At 36.5% G+C, this 17,812-nt stretch overlaps 2 protein-coding genes across 2 annotated transcripts; one reads left to right on the top strand and one right to left on the bottom strand.

Annotated features, from left to right (window-relative positions):
- Positions 1-202: 202 nt before the first annotated feature.
- LOC126381780 (ras-related protein rab7) lies at positions 203-2,641 on the bottom strand. The gene has a single exon (XM_050031261.1). The coding sequence runs from the start codon at positions 2,509-2,511 to the stop codon at positions 1,885-1,887; it is 627 nt and encodes a 208-aa protein (XP_049887218.1). The 5' UTR covers positions 2,512-2,641; the 3' UTR covers positions 203-1,884.
- Positions 2,642-2,969: 328 nt separating this feature from the next.
- LOC126381761 (serine/threonine-protein kinase GA29083) lies at positions 2,970-17,750 on the top strand. Its single transcript, XM_050031234.1, has 14 exons — positions 2,970-3,164; positions 3,249-3,467; positions 3,926-4,025; positions 5,317-5,511; positions 5,894-6,007; positions 8,705-8,892; positions 9,156-9,242; positions 9,936-10,096; positions 12,752-12,870; positions 13,241-13,340; positions 13,661-13,806; positions 14,495-14,644; positions 14,920-15,162; positions 15,709-17,750. Exons 2-14 carry the CDS (start codon positions 3,250-3,252, stop codon positions 15,763-15,765), a joined length of 1,878 nt encoding a protein of 625 aa, XP_049887191.1. The 5' UTR covers positions 2,970-3,164; position 3,249; the 3' UTR covers positions 15,766-17,750.
- The last annotated feature ends 62 nt before the right edge of the window (positions 17,751-17,812 follow it).

The following is a 17,812-nucleotide window of genomic DNA, read 5'->3' as shown; positions in this document are numbered from 1 at the left end:
AATAACTTAGTCATAATATTAGTGAGTCATGGTGACGTAAGTATGTACGTTATTATATTACTACGTGATACGAATAAGTAGTATAGGTTCACTATTCGCATATTTTTTTGTGGGGTACCTACCTACTAAATCGGGAGGCACCTCAACAAGCTCCTACAAACTCTCCCTAATTGCGTGTGTTAGCTAAAATAAAACATTAATATTGAGTGTTTTTTTTATTTATAGATAAAAAAATTAAAAGCAACCATTATTACAGCATACATCGCATTTTGTTACCGTCCTTTAATTAGTTCTTATAATTTACCTACGTTGTAAAATAATGTAGTAATCGTACAGTAAATAAACATATTAACGAAATATAACAGTACAAATAATAATTTGAGATACAGTATAGGGCAAGATAACAAACTGAGTTTCGCTGGTACAAAACCATTTAGGCCAATACGCAATACCTGTACTACACAACACACAAACCTACACAATAGCTGAAGAAGCTGCCGGATGCAACGGGCGTATTATTTTATTTTGTACACAATAAACATTCTTTGTTTTATTTGTATACATAAGGTACATAAGTTCCTGTATTGAACTGCCACATCTGACCAAATGTCTCCAGGCAATTAAGCTACTAAATGACGATGAATTTACACCAGTTTCCGAAACATGCATCTTTTAGTTATGAGTGATTGATATAGCCTTACAATATCAAGTATAATGTGTAGAGACAGATATCACAACATGACCTATTTAAATGTATCACTTGGCTCTGTCTTCGAGTGACATAAAAAATGCTGAGTACTCAATTTCCTTGTTACTGTAATCATTAACTACTTACAAACTAACTTTTTATAATCCAAATATATACAGAAACAGTAATACATTTATGTTAATGTTACATGCAGGCTAGTGCCAAACAAACAATTTATAGTTTTGACTAAATTGCTTTAATTGATTGAACACAATATAAGAATAAATGTACATAAACATATGCAAATGGAGGTATACAATTTTGAAATATGCAATTTTGAACATTGAAGGTACCTATAGAGCAAACAAGTAATAGTCTATCAATTTATGACTTCCATTTCAGATTGGGTGTTTTTAAACAAGTTACAACAACAAGTTAACATAATAAGAAACAAATAACTCTTTATTCAGAAATCCTTACAGATACTATGGAAATAAATTATTACAAAACTATTGTGTTGTTTTATGTGATCCAAGAACTATAATAATTTGTTGTTCATGATGCAATTTATGTGTGTGATAATTATAAGTTAAAGGATTTCTAGTATAGCTTGATTTAAAAAATACATTTTGTTGTTTTTATAAAGAACTCATAATCATAATTTACAGCTATTTGTCTAGAATAGACAGCTAGAATTTAATTATAATTTTCAATTAAACAATATGATTGTAAATTGTTGAGCTGATTTTTACATGTTATTTAGCATTACAATGACATTATTTTTATTATTCAGCTTTATTCATAAAGCTTTATTATAACAATTTACAATGGACATCAAGTGATATTTTATTTCTTTTTTGAAACTACCTTTTATTACTTTTATTTTATTTATATGTCAACAATAATTTCAGAGTTCACAGATTGTACTTCTTCACAATTACGAGGTGCCTGCATAAACTGAACATAGATTTGTCTTCAAATGTATCATGGTTCTAGTGCACTAAATATTATAATTTAAATACAAGTGCTTAACAAACAAATCACCCATGTGGTCTTAATATTTCTTTACATTTTTACATAATAATGATATAAAAAAAATTAATATTACTTACAATATTATACTTTATTGTATTAATTATTACTTTATAAAAATGAGAAACTAATATATGCTGGTGCTGAAGAGTGTTTCTCGAGGCCTAACAAGCGCAGTTATCTCCATCTCGGTTGCGTCCATTCTCATTGGCATTTAGCTTGATTTGATCAGGGAAGTCATTGTACAGCTCTGCCTCCTTTTCTTGCGCCAGCGCATTGCGGGCTATGGTCTGGAATGCTAGTTCTACATTCACTGCTTCTTTGGCACTCGTTTCGAAGTATGGAATATCATTTTTGCTTTGACACCACTGCTGTGCACGTTTAGCGGACACTGCACGATTCTCCAGATCCACTTTGTTACCTAATATAACGAAAGGGAAGTTCTCAGGGTCCCGCGGCGACGCTTGTATCAGGAACTCATCTCTCCAACTCTCCAAGGACTTGAACGTGTTGGGGGCAGTTACGTCAAACACTAAGACGCAACAGTCCGCCCCACGGTAAAACGCCACTCCTAGCGACTGGAACCGTTCCTGACCAGCAGTATCCCAGATTTGCATGGTGACGATCCTGTCGTCTACGATTACCTCCTTCGTGAGAAAATCTGCGCCTATTGTTGCCTTGTACTGGTTGGAAAATTTTTTGTTCACAAACTGATTCATTAGCGATGTTTTCCCTACACCGCTATCTCCCAGGATTATTACCTTCAAAAGAACCTTTTTCCGGGACGACATCTTGCACAAAAAAATTTATAAACTTGCGAATAATATAAATAATTAGCCCACTCTTTGTCTGTATTTTTTGACATAAAATGAATGAATTCGGATTTGATAAATGCGTCACCTGTTATAAAGTGTTACCACATTTGAAAAATCACAATTTTTTTTCTTACCGTATATATAATATTATAGTGACGTCCTAGTTATTAGACTACTAACAGTTAAATCAAGCGATTACATTAAAATCCTCTAAAATAAATGTTAAGTCTGTGCTTAATGTCAAGTGTATAAAAATTTATCTATTTCAATAACATTTTACTGATATTATAACTCTTGTCATCGCCCTGGATTGTATTGGTTCTATTCTATTCGTTTACAATACAAATCGATTTAACGTTTGACAAGATGTATCAGAATTGAGTCCCAAATTCATTCGTTCATTATTTGATTATTCCAATATTCAATCTTTTGCCACTTTTATTCACTCATTCATTCGCTCTGGATTTTTGTTCCGTAGAGTAGATGGTGTGATTCATGATAGGAGAAATTAAATATTTTGTCCCAATTTCCGTTTGATCCAGCAAGAAATGGGACTAGATTTGAAGTGATGAATCCTAGATAAATAAAGTTAATCATCGTCATAGCCCGTGAAACTGACGGAAAATTAGGTGAGAAGTTGATTTTCGCCAACATTTTATAATCCGTTATTATAAAGATGTTGGCAATAACTTTTTACTTTCTACGTTTTCAAGGATGGAGAACAATATAAGCCGCAGTGGGAGTCGGTCGAGCTCCGTCTGCGAGCTAGAAAAAGATTTCAACGAAATGGAAATCTTGAAAACTAGGACGAACCGTCGCACCGTGATGCTCCGAACACCACCTGCGCGGAAAGCAAAACGAATTAGATTTTTTCGAAACGGTGATAAATTTTACTCTGGGGTAATAATCCCAGTCTTGCCAGAGCGATACAGGTGAGTGCCATACGGGAAAATTGCAACCAAAATAGATAATCACCACTAAAGTTACTCTTGTCAAAGAATTTAAGCAACTTTCACTTCCATTCAGTTCCGTTGTGAGCACATCGATATTTTTTATTATAACTATTTGCAATCATGTAGCTGTGTATGTGAGCTAATTTATTGACAAACGTGTTTCATTAATAATTAAATTTTCATCCAATGAACAATGTTTGTAACAATATAATATTGCTCAGTATCCACATTTGCTATGGCAAACCTACTATATTAAATTCTGTTGTTTATCTACATTCCACATGTTATCAAACTATTTAGTACAGTAACTTGAATGTTCAAGTACCTATCATGGGACTAAATCAGATTTTCTCGATCTATTAAACTTGGTATTGATTAATTAATATTAAACTCAATAACTTTTGTTGTGCTGTATTTACCTTAAATATTTGTTGCAGGTCCTTTGATAGTTTAACTGCAGATTTGACAAGGGTCCTAGTTGATAATGTCACATTGCCCAGTGGAGTGAGGACTATTTATTCACTAGAAGGTAGAAAAGTAAGTATATAATCTATTAAACATTTACTAATTTCTAGTTCACAACCTACCATTGTATTGTCAAAAACCAGTTAGGTGTAAAGTTCTAACTAGATCAATAGTAGGTGTCAATATCCTCCTACTCACTAGTTAAGTGTGTACCTACTTATAACCCTTTCAATTACACCATCCCATTTTTATAGGTATATAGATATACCATCCATAATATAAGTTATAATAGTTGGTTAGCTAGTCTTTATAAGATAAAACATTTACTACAGCATGACTGATATAATTAAATGTTGTAAGTACCTACCTAGTATTACTTTCTTAATCATAATTTGTATTGCCAGTAATCTATTGTATTTATTTTCCATGCTGCATATTAAGCAGAGCTTCAGAGGTTCAGAAGTCATCATATGTATGTGTTTGTCAATAACAACCATTGTGCTTTGTCTCTGTGTAATGACTGTAATGTGGCAGACCTCATTTGAAGTCATATAAACAGTACAAGATGCATAAAATCAACTTCAGTCAGTTTACCATTTGATCTTATGACTTCATTTCCTAGTACATAAGAATATTATTAGATAAACCAGTCATTATAGTTGTGGGTAGGTACCTACATGTTGTTGTAAAATAGTTTCCATTTGTAAACAAAAAACATTATGCTTTATTATTTCAACTAGGTAGGTATATCGTAATAAAATTAATCTGCTCTGTCTATAAATGTGAAAAACCTATAACAATAATAAGCATCAGAAATAATTTATATGACATAATTAATACATAACATAATTAATGATGAATTCAGTCAGTGTTTATCCTACTGGTTGTGTAAGGTGTTGAAGATTCGAAGTGGAGAAAGAAGCAAGCAAATTATGATTACAATAGGTACCTATTGTGGTTATTGCATTTTTCGTAATTCTTGCTCATCGGAACAAAAAGTTAAACTACTGAATTAAACTAAGTATAAGTAATTTAGCCTGTAATACAATGGATAATAAAAAGAAAACTTGTTGTATCGAGATGAATGACAAAAATAGCTAAATGTCAGTCATGCTATGTGTGGAATAAAATTTACAACCAGGCTATGAATGTGGCCTATATTCATTCATATTTATTCTGAAGGGGAGAAAGGATTAGCCTGCAAGAAGCCTGCTTGTTGCCAAGTTTTGGGCCGATACAATTTTTTTTTAGCCTGATTTAATGTTAGAGCAACTTATGAGTTAATATTTAGTAGCCTTCCCATTTTGGTACTCAATTAGTGCAATATTTTCTTTCTGGGTCAATAAATTTTGCTCATTTCTAGATAGGAAAATTGGACGACTTAGAAGATGGGCAGTCATATGTATGCAGTGGGTTTGGGGAGCCGTTCAAGCGGCTGGACTACGAGGCGAGCGCTGTGACGCCGCAGTCCTTCCGGCTGAGTGGTCCGGAGTCCCTTGACAGCGCCAGCCCATCCCCTGCGAGGGCTAACAATAACAGGCTGTCCCGGTATTTGCAGGTAACCCTCACATTTTTCGTACTTAGATTATTTTGAATTACGATCCAAAATGTATCTAATAAGAATATGATTTAGACTGTGTAGTACTTTCTTTACAACCAAGAATTCATAAAATTATAAATAAATAAAATTAGAACTTGTTTATTTCAGAATGTCATCCTATTCCAATTATATTTTAGCCACAGATCACAACTTGATTTGGTGAATAACTATATGGATAGTCTGTTTACCTGCTAAAGCTAGCTGATTATTTCCTTGTCTTCCAGGGAAACACTCAGGTTTTCAGATGCCCTTGATACATTTTGTAACCATTGTTTCCTCACTGAGTACTAATTAGATCCCAAAACAACCCTGTGGAACTTATAAATTAAGTTTTTTACAGGCAAATGGTAGTAGCGCTACTGGCAACGGGACAGCGCGAGTGAGCCCCGCCGGCGAAAACGTGGTGCGACCGCGAATAGTTACAGTTATTAGGAATGGAGTCAAACCTCGGAAGGTAAGATAATATACATTACAATAAACATTATTACTAATACTGTTTTTAGAGAAATGCAGATAATAATAGTAAAAATCGCATCTGAATAAATTTAGCGCTTCTCGAGATAAATCTGACAATAAGGAGACTGGCTCCGTCTGACATGTATATTAATGTATAAGTCTTCTTCATGAGCGCTCTGGTCCCTTACGTTTGAAATTACCGCGATTCGCGTCACTCGACGCCCATCGCACCTCGCCGCGTCTTCTTAAACGCGACCTTATTTTGTTGACCGGATTCAATGAACAAGCGCCACAGGCGACTCACCAATGTTAATTAATAATTACTATCGAAACTATTGTCGCCGCAAGTCTATATAATGCGGAAAATGACAATTGCGTCATTGGTGTGCGATGATATCAGTTACTAAATATCCGCGCTAAATGGCGTATTTGGTTACAATAAGAATGTAATTTCCTGTAACGTATCATAAACTTTTGAAATATAATTCGGTCATTTATGCGAATATAAATTTGCGCGCCCCACTACTGCTTTCAGGTAGCCACTCATCGTTCGGAGGTAATACGGAACATAATCTACCATATTGCTCCACTGCATATTAGTTAGGAATATACAAGTCAATCATTGGCCTCGTATATAAACAAATAGACTACCAATCTCTGTAAAAGTGTCCGTGGCGCATCTTTTCTCTAAGCGACGGCGTGTCAAGATCGAATTTAGCCGCAATGGACGTAATGACAATACAACCGATATTGCTCTTTATTTTAACATAACTTATACTACCTACATAATGTATACGTATTTACAACACGACAAGGACGCTCTTTTATAAAAAATCCTCGGCGACTGTGAGTATTTTTGTTTATAATGTGTTAGTGAAGTCAAATGACAAAGTATTATATTTTTTTATATATTTCACCGAGGCCGCGAGGGTATCTTTATCAACCATAACCTCGTGTTAGTCTCACCATTAAGTGCCAATAATACTGAGTAAAAACTCTTCCTTTATCTACGAAAAGTGTATGCGATATAAGAAATTCCTACAATAGCAATAAGGCCGCATATTATACGGTTGTTTAATTTGTATTCCTGTGTTCTATTCGTGGTATAAAGTATTGTGTATTGTATTGTACACCCCAGGTTTTGATTAATTACAATTATCACCTGAACCAACCCAGTCATTCACCCTTATAACAGGTCACTGACCTGGTTTATTTACTGCAGGGTCAGTAGACTAGACATGTGATAATTTGATAGGTAATGTCAAAAACACGCGGAACCTTGAAACTAATTGGCAACATTTTTATTACAGTTATTTTTTATTACTGAATAATTATAAGTACTCATCATCATCACTAATTTAAGACCTACCTCTTGTCGATGTAGCATTCTCCATGCTACTTTTTAGGGAAAAATAGGGCACTGGTTTCCCTCTTGCCTTCCGCCCCGCAGTACTGTCTGTGTGTATGTCTCTCTCTCTCTCTCTCTAAGTACTAAATAATTTAATTATAAAACATCGAAAACCTTTAAAAGTTCCGAGCACACCCGTTAGAGTAACTAACAGTGATGATACAACATTATAAATTGCCAGTACATAAGGCGATAAGTTAGATATGATTTTCTACGTAGTCTACGTTACAAACCACTTACGTGAACCAATTATGTATAGAAGTATATATAAGGAATTGGGGCTAATTTTCGTATGAGGTACAACTCATCTATTTTCATGCACTATACTATACATCTTTCATCTGGACATTTAGTGGTTTTCTATTTTCGTAGATATATACTTGCAAACATTAACTCACGCGAAGTCTGCACGGCAACCGTGGCAATAGACGCAGGGAATGCAATCTACGCAGACATCCTACGCTTATTGATCCAAGCACTCGATATAATTCGCTTCACCCGCGGTACGGTTGCTGTGCCGCGCGGTGTGTATAATAAAGTCATCCACAACTTGCAGTGAACGATGATGTAAGATGAACTAAGTCATTGCATGGGGTTAATTCAAATCTTTATATCTTTATTTAGTAGGTAACATAATCAACGGCCTCTGTGGTCTGGTAGTTGTAGTTGGTGGGCACCATAATCCTCACAATCTAGAAGTCGATTCCCGGTGGCGATATGTTACCAAAGATCTCTTGATAATCTGGACACATTACGAAAGTAAGATGATTCCGTGTTTAGATGGTAAGTCGTTGTTCTATTCATCACGGACTTAGTTAAGTTGCGGAACGCTGAATTCTTCATAAAAAATGTAATGTATAGTATTCACTGTAATAGTTACAGTGGTCTTATGGTACACGGGCTTGCTTCTCATTCGGGGGAACGCCGGTTCGACCCCGGTACCGGACTTGCACCAATGAGTTATTAATTTATCTTAAGTGCAGTTTTCACTAACACAGTTGGCTAGGCCATTATAGACGGCGATACGGCTCACCACCTATCACGTTGGTCTAATAAAAAGCTCGGTGAAGTGTGGGTACTTAGTTCATATTGCGATGGATGTACCTCTGACTAACTATATAGACGTGAGCTTATGTTAACCCTTTCACGGACAGATACCATGGGTCATTGGTGGTTCATAATAGGTAGTATGACACCTTGGAATCGGAACGTCTGTAGACGTTCTGTCCTTGAAAGTGTGAACTGTCCTTTTATGTATGATGTAAGTTTTTTGAATGTTGCCATCAGGTATGTCGACTGCTGCTTAACAAACGCAACAGCCCGACACTCGAGCACGCGCTGGCCGCGATCACCGACTGCATCAAGCTGGACACGGGCTGTGTCAGAAAGGTCTTCACTCAGTCCGGGTCCGCCGTAACCGCGCTACACCAGTTCTTTGAGGACGAAGATGTCTTCTTCGCGTATGGGAACGAAAGGTAGGGGCCGCAGCTGTTCCAAAAACGAATTCAAATTTCTTGTTCTATTATAGCTGATTACAGGGAAAAAATCGGTCTTTCTTTTTTAAACAATATTGCCTAAGAAAATAAAAAAAAAGAAATATCCTAAAATCCAACAGAATTCTGTTTTCAAATATTTCATACATGTTGCATAAAGTATTTGAAAACATAATTCTTTTTATTTCGTTACCTACTGAGATTTCGTTTTAAAATTGTGTAATTGTTGTTTGTTTCATTTGCAGGGTCAATCAGGAAGACTTTGAATTAGAATTTGAAGAGAGCAAGGCTGTATTACAATGTAGGAAAACGCCAATTACTAGAAATTCAAGGTGAGTTACATACGTGTTATTTTTTAAATTGGATGTTATTGTTTACCATCACGTAAATATTTGTCCATGTAATCGAACTTTGGTGACCTACATTTTATACGCGTGTTTTAATTAATATAACTTTTTGCAACAACAAAATTCCGCAACGTATTGTTTTCGATTGTTTTGTCCTAATACTGATGATGTATACATTTACAGGCTATTTTATTCGCATGATATGACTAAAATTCTTTGATAAGCAATCTTCGATTTCTGTACAAAAACTTAGTTTACTTTTATATGGGTTTTTTTTTACCTTTGATGGGTTTGATCTTGGGCCCAGACTTCCCCGAAGGCATTGACGAGGCCTAAGATGGAGCGAGCTCGCTCAGAAGGTTATCTAGTCATTTCAGTATAACATGATGTATGATACAGTATAATAAATATGATGGAGTATTTACACAGTAAGGGTAGGTTCCGCCTAAATTGAGCAGAGAGGAGCGGAGACGTGCGGAATAACCAATCAAAGCACGCGTGAGAGCGAGAGAAGAGACGCTCCGTCGTCGCTCTATCGCGGGGATTACTCCATATCTGTACATCTTCGCCCGACTCGCCTTTTGTGAAAACCCACACTAATAGTATCCTCCATATCCATCCTAAGACTTTAGGGTTAATACTGTTTTGTCAAAGTACTATAGTATCTCCACAAAACAGAACGGGTCCGAAGCCCCGGATGCCAGTGAAGGCGGGCGGCGGGGCTGCGCGTGCCTCCGCCGAGCCCAGTGGCGGCGCCGCCGGGGACAACGCGGAGGCCGACGCCGCGCCGCTACTGCCGCAGCCGCTCCGGCTCAAGTATAACGTGGGCAAAATTATAGGTATGTCGTATTCATTTATTTATTGTATATTTGGGAGATCAGTTGATGGTAGGGCTGGCAGAGAAAGACTTAGAAGGACTTACATTGACCAAATTGGAAATGTCCTTAGAAAAAGTTTAGTACGATCTACTCTGTTCCGGCGTGCGTGTATGAAGCGATTGATGAATGTGGAGGAAGCAAGAGAGGTATGTCAGGATCGAAGAAAATGGAATTCTATAGTCTCTGCTTACCGCGGTGGGAAATGGGCGTGAGTTTATGTATGTATGTATTTGGGAGATCAACAGCATTCGCTTACTGGCTAATACTAGTAACACAAAGCCAATTATAGATCCCCACAAATAGCGACAATATAGAAGTAATAGGTGAGACAGAAAAGCAAAAATATAAAGATAAAGAAACTTCGCAGTGTGAGTTCATAATGTGTTTTAGCAATAATATTACTAGCAATCTGGATGCCTTTGAAAAGGATTGGCAAAACCTGGACAAGGAAGAGGAGAGCCTCTTATTAGTCTTGAGGGTAGATGGAAGACTTTACTTAACACCACTGCCTTCTCCACCCCATTAATGATCACTGGCACGAGGTTACTTATGTATGTTAATATGTGTAATTTATTCAGCTAGTTAAACAATACTACTGTAATTACATAATTATTACGTTATGATACTTATCGTCTCGTATTTCGACCACGGAGCATGATTAGAGCATCGATAGCGGAAATAGCTAATGTACGTGTTAATGGCTCCGTGGTCCAGCGGTTAAGCTCATGATCCGGAGGTCCCGGGTTCAAATCCCGGTAGGGGTACATCACAAAATAACTTTATGATCCCTAGTTTGGTTAGAACATTACAGGCTGAATACCCGATTGTCCGAAAGTAAAATGATCCGTGTTTCGGAAGACAGCCTTTAGCGTCTTAATAATAACCCTGACAGTTTGCTGTGGGTGGTCATCCATCTCACAACTCATTCGATACAAGATGACAAAATGAGGGGTACTCATAATTTGCAAGCAATTTATTTATTGTATACATATTTCGTGTCATAGTCAGAATTTTAAATGCATTACCTAAATAGGTATATAACAGGTAACCTGTTATATATACATAATAAATAAACAAATTAAGTATGCAAGCGAGTTCTCAAATTTACGTTTGCCGAAACAACACACATCGGATTTTTTTGAAGTAGTTTAACTGTGATTTTTAACGAAACCGTCAAGTTTTTCCATCGCAACCGTGATTACAAATGCTCTATAGACAACATTGTAGATAAATAAGCTATCCTTTTATCAGTAGTTTTATTCAAGAGTGACTCATACACTTGATTATCGAGCTCGAAATATTGATTGACAGATAGTGTCAAAAGTCCTTCGATAGTCGTTCGTAATCGTTGCCTTGTAGAACCGAATGTCTGTTTAATTATGTATAAAACTCCTTTTGTTAGAATAATAGTTCCAGATATCGAATACTGTATTTCGACGAGTCTACTACCTATAACATCTATCTTATACAGGGTGTTAGTGACATTGTAACGATAACTTTGGGCAAATTCATGAAAATTTGGTGTTTTTTTTTATTATTTTCAATTCCATACTTTTTCGACGGAAAATTCCACGTGATATCAACTCAGAATCATGGTCTGAATCATCTTCAGTATTCGTTACGATGTCACTAGTACCCTGTATATAGAAATGTAACATGTAGAAATAAAAATTGGCAGGCAGAAATGTGCCAAATAACACTTTAACTTTTTTCAATATTACATAACATTGCAACACACCTATATTCACGAAGGGGTAAGCAGAGGTGTACAGTAAATACACTTACACCTAGACACTCGCCAGCTATGTTTATCCCATGTATTAAGGGATAAGCCTATTGCCATTGTCAATTATCCAATATGATCCAAACGTGAATTCAGATTCATAAAGTCGAATTTAGTGGTTTATAGCCCGAGCCGGGATTCGACCCTGTAACACTACGATGTAAATTTCTCCGCACTGAACTAAATTTTTCACAACATAAAGGGTGTTAGTGACACCGTAACGAAAACTTTGAGGGATGAGTCAGACCATGATTCTGAGTCGATATCAAGTGGATTTTTCCGTCGCAAAAATCATGTATTATTTTTTTAGTTTTTTTATATTATTTTCAATTCTATACATTTGCGATGGAAAATTCCACTTGATATTAACTCAGAATAATCAGCTGAATCATCCCTCTCAGTATTCGTTACGATGTCACTTACACCCCGTACAAGTACATACGGTAGCCATACAAGTAGGTATGGGTGTTAGTGACACCGTAACGAATATTGAGGGGGATGATTCAGACCATGACTCTGAGTTGATATCAAGTGGAATTTCCTGTCAAAAAATTCATGATTTTTTTTTGTGTTTTTTTAAATTATTTTCCTATCCATACTTTTGCGACGGAAAATTCCACTTGATATCAACTCAGAATCATGGTTTGAATCATCCCTCAAAGTTTTCGTTACGATGTCTCTAACACCCTGTATATGAATCTAGCTCATATCTTTTATCTGTATCTCTCACAACGTATATGCAATTTTAGTCTAGTGTGAAAGCGTAACTCACTGTCCCATTTATAATATTAACTAAGAGTTAGGATGTACTACAGATGTTTTTCTTTCACTAGGTGATGGTAATTTCGCCGTAGTCCGGTTATGTAAAGATAAGACGAGCGGCAAAGACTACGCGCTTAAAATCATAGACAAAGCAAAATGCAAGGGCATGGTGCATTATGTTGAAGCAGAGGTAAGTTTCATATTAAGAAATTCATATTTTGTCACGTGTATGAAAAGGTATTCTGTGAGCCGACAGCATTGAACGTAAGAGGTCACCTTGGGTCATTGCACTAAACATAATGAATGAATGGATGAACATTAACAAAGTAACACACGAACTTTAATTTTCATAGTTCAATGCCCTAAAGAATGTTCAACACACCCATTGAAGTGTCTTTGGCAAAAACCATAATCTGGACATTTATTAAAAATACATTAAGACAGAATTAAGTACTTCAACGTCGCGGATAGCGGGTTCAAAGGCGCTAATTAAATGAATAAAAATCGTTAACTTTTTACTTTATCCTAGTCTCACAAAGTTTTATTATCTCTTACAATAGGTACGTGTTATGAGAAAGCTCTGTCACCCCCGCATCGTGTCTCTCATCGAGGAGCAGGATAGTCCTGAATGGTTGTTCCTAGTCATGGAACTTGTCAGCGGTATGTATCACATGATCAATCATTATCAGTCAGACATCAATCCATGCTATCAATAACTAATATTTTCTCTTTAATATTAGCAAATCATTCATCGACTTTTCCTCGTGCTATAAACATATAATATTTTGTATATTAGCATGCCAATGAAAATTGGATTGGTAACTTTTATATTATTTCTAATAATTCCAGTGATTTTTTCAGTGTTGCCTATTTACTACTATAGGTAACGCGCTATTGGTAGTTTACGAACATGTCTTCCATAACATTTTATTACAAAACAATATTTAGTCTAACAGCCGCAATTGTTTTTATATTTCTAGGTGGCGATTTGTTCGATAGTATCGCGGCCGCTTCCAAATTCTCTGAGCCACAAGCGCGTTTGCTAATCGGCCACTTAACATCAGCTATCGCATACCTACACTCGCTTTCTATCGTGCATCGTGACATCAAACCAGAAAACTTATTGGTAAGCAACCAACTAACTCACGGCTCACATCGTCACTTGAAATGTAATCAGTTTCTGACATTCATACATTCTTGGATATTCATTCATCTTTTTACATGTTTTAATTGTAATAAGTTTTATTCAAACTTCCATGACACGAACTTCAACGAATAAGTAGAAATAAGAGGACGAGTTTGGATTGACTAGACAAGACCATAATTTATACCAATTGTACTATCAGCCAAGTTTGCACTTAATACTGCGAAACACTTGACTTATTTAGTAAATATCTTATTCTAACAACAAGATATTTATAAAACACCCAAAGACGGGCGGTGATTAAATGCACATTTGCATACTCTTCTACTTTATATTTACCTGTCGAATACTTCCAGCGAACTAAAAATATCTATTATCACCGAAAATCTGATACTAACTTGTTTATCTAACCTTTTATACCTAAAAAACAGAGTGGCCTGTTATAAACGTGTATTTCGTAAGACATACCTATAGTTTTAATAGGCATTATTAGGCATTTACCACGTGCGCGAGTTTCAACTTAGGTCGTAACGTATTCTACGTTTGTATAACATGAGGCTCACTCTTGTTTGCACAAATATAAATATTGTTTTTTAGATGAAATGCTCAATGTACTTTTTTAAACATCCTGGTCAGTCGCATGGTGAAAATAAAAAATATACGTAACCAGGTGGAGGTGGGCCCCGACGGCAGTATCCGCGGGCTGAAGCTGGCTGACTTCGGCCTCGCGGTGGAAGTGTGGCGGCCGCTACACGCCGTCTGCGGCACTCCCACCTACGTCGCGCCGGAGATCCTGCTCGAAACTGGATATGGGCTTAAGGTATTTTCGAAAATAGTACTTAGATAAATACATAATTTATTGTACAATTTGGTTTATCTAATATACAGCCACATATTATATTATACGAAATCAGAGGAAATGTTTACAACCCTTGGTATTTTTAATCACTAGTAAGCGCGAAACAAAACTATGTTGGGAATTTGTTAATTAGGTTATTATCAAGCTACAGTGTCATCATCTCCCTAGTTCTAGACATATGTCATTGAAAATGCCGATATGAATAGTCACGAAATTAACTCGCTTTGCCTCTTCAGATCGACGTGTGGGCAGCGGGGGTGATCCTATACATCCTGCTATGTGGGTTCCCGCCGTTTTCCTCCCCGGACGGCGACCAGGAAAAGTTGTTTGATGCGATCCTGTCTGCGCGGCTGGAGTTCCCCGCGCCGCACTGGGAACGAGTGTCTGCTGGTGCTATAGACTTGGTGGCCAACATGCTGCGCCCTCAGCCCGAGCTACGGTTTGCTGCCGAAGACGTGCTTGACCACGCCTGGATGGCGGTTAGTATTACAGCCTAGTTCAGTCAAAAAGAGGTAACGCAATCGAGCGTTCCGCGTTCATTCTACGTTCGCTTCGTTCGTTCCCACCGCGGCAATGAGCGTAAATTCAAATTCAAAAATATCTTTATTCAGTAGGTAACATAGTCACACTTTGAATCGTCAATTTTTACATAACGAACGTCTCATCCGCCTAAAACTACTGCAGCTTCTCACAACCTGTATAGCCGGGGAAAAGAAGCTGCAAGAAAAACCTTGGCACAGGGCCCTAGACGTTCTTTAAAAAAATAAAAATAAACATAAAATATTCGTATACAATCGAGTAATTTAGCTAAAATATTAATTTCTTTAAATTTATTTCTAAGTGACATCTTGGGTCCCAATTTGTAAATCGCCCGAATGGCTCGCTTTTGCAGAACAAAAATGCTGTTCATATCCGCAGCATGACCCCAAAACGTAATACAACACATTTATCGTTTTCCGAATTGCGGCACTATGGTTGATCTAACAAACGAATTCGCTGTTCTCAAACTCAGTTGTCTATTCCAGGAGGATTATGACGAGAGTAGTGACTTCCGCACGTGGTACGACGAGGACTCGTCATAGCTGAGCGAGCCCCGCAGCACGGCCGGCGCTGCGCCCACGTGACACCGAGCCTCGCCCGGGCCCCGCCCACGCCGCGCACGCTGCCACCACGGTGCTCATTCTGTCCACTCATCGTCATCATCCATACGATGACTGATGAACACAGAAACTGATGGACTGATTCAAACCCCGATGTAAAACAGTTCCGAGTTGAATCTCTGTGCCTACATCACGGAATGGCTGTTCAAAGTGAGCGTTTCCCGACGAGTGACCCGCGTACCACACGTAACCCGCGTAGCGTTAGAATGGTGGTGTAAGCGCCGCGCCGTAGTATCGCCTGGAGTTAAGAAAACGCTTGCAGCCTTAGACGAGTGCTAACCACAGCAGCGTATGCCTTTCAAATATGTTGACACCAATACCAAAGTTTTATTATCTTAATTTATTATTTTTATCCGATAAACGAAGATGCTGCGTTCGTGTCATGAAATATTTTATATCTACAGTTATTTATTAGGATAGCCGCGCATGCAGCATCATTGTTTCATATTTTATTTTAAACGTCATAAGTACGCCCGTCTCGGTGAACAATGCTGGGGATCGTTCGTCGAAGTTATATTTTCTGCTTCCTTTGGTGCAACTTCTCCAATAAGTACATTACATTGCGGGCACATTATAACACCAATTTCATCGACCATGAACGATCTCTAATGGTTCTCTTGTGTTATTTTGTTATCCAATCAATAATAGATTGAAGTAGGATTAAAATTTTATAGGTAATATTTATAAAAAGATTTATTTTGTGATATAACACTGTAATATATGAGTAATATAATAATATTTAATTATTTGAATGAATGAATTCATATTTACGAGTATAGATAGAGCACCGCGCTTGTATAATTACCGCTTTTAGGCTCCGTTTGCGCCCTTGCTTCTATTTTAAAAAGCGGTTATAGAACTAGTTTTAATATCATATCACATTTTATTATTCGTAATGAAATTATGACTTTAAAATAATCAGCATCTTCCTATCGGCGAAGGGGAACCTTGAAGCGACTTAAACATTAATTCATTATTTCATAACTTATTAGGTGCCAAAATTTCACCTGTAATGATTGGATCGGTCGGATTGTATTCACGTATGCAGCAATCGTATGTTCCTCGAATAATGTCTTATTGCTATTGTTGATGAATTTCGTTTAGTTTTATAAATATATAGTTTTATGTCACCATGATATAATATACCAATCGCAGTGAAATTGTCCCAAAAAAATAAAACAAATCATATGTTTTCTTTCTGATGTCTTTTGCATGTTGTTTGTATGCGATAGCTTGTATTGATGATGATTAGTTATTATTTAAATTGTTTCCGAAGTAACCAATGTTAAGTTGTCCATGTGTGCTGAAATCGGACAATAACCATTTAAATGGCAAATATGTAGTGAAGATCGTGCTACAGATTAATCTTTGATATATACTGACTGAATATTAGGTATAAGCAATAATTTTTAAAAACAAGAATTTCTGAGCCCTATTTTCACTACTTATTTGTAAAGAAACAATTACAGTCCCTCCATAACATTGTATTGCATTTTTGGGGCAAGTTTTAGACCACAGCAAATCGTTACATTCCGATTCTGTATTTCTGTATTACAGTATATTTTATAATGAAACTTGAACTTAATCAATGAAGTTTATTGACAAATAATAAGTACATAAAATAGAATAAATAAATGAATTAATAAATTGTGAACAAGAGAAATGATAGCTGTACATTTATTATTTTTATTAGATGAGCCTACTGTCTTGAAAATATGCAATATTGGTCTAGATTTTTTTTTGTTATGATTAAATGTGGCAAGGAATTAAGTTTCCAATGACAGACTATCATTTCTAGTTTACCTTTGAAGTAAGATTGTAAAAACTGTGTTATACGTTTTTATTTGTAACATCAAAATATGTATCAAAGCGGCACTGTTTCTACAATAATGGATATTTTGGAGAAATGTGTTTCATTTGTATATTCCTTTTAAATTAGCGTAAATAACTTCTATGCTGGACTCAGCGT

Source organism: Pectinophora gossypiella, chromosome 3 (genome assembly GCF_024362695.1).
Source record: "Pectinophora gossypiella chromosome 3, ilPecGoss1.1, whole genome shotgun sequence".
NCBI classification, from domain to species: domain Eukaryota; kingdom Metazoa; phylum Arthropoda; class Insecta; order Lepidoptera; family Gelechiidae; genus Pectinophora; species Pectinophora gossypiella.
The sequence above is the reverse complement of the archived record's forward strand: the minus strand, read 5'-3'. Positions and strand labels throughout refer to the sequence as shown.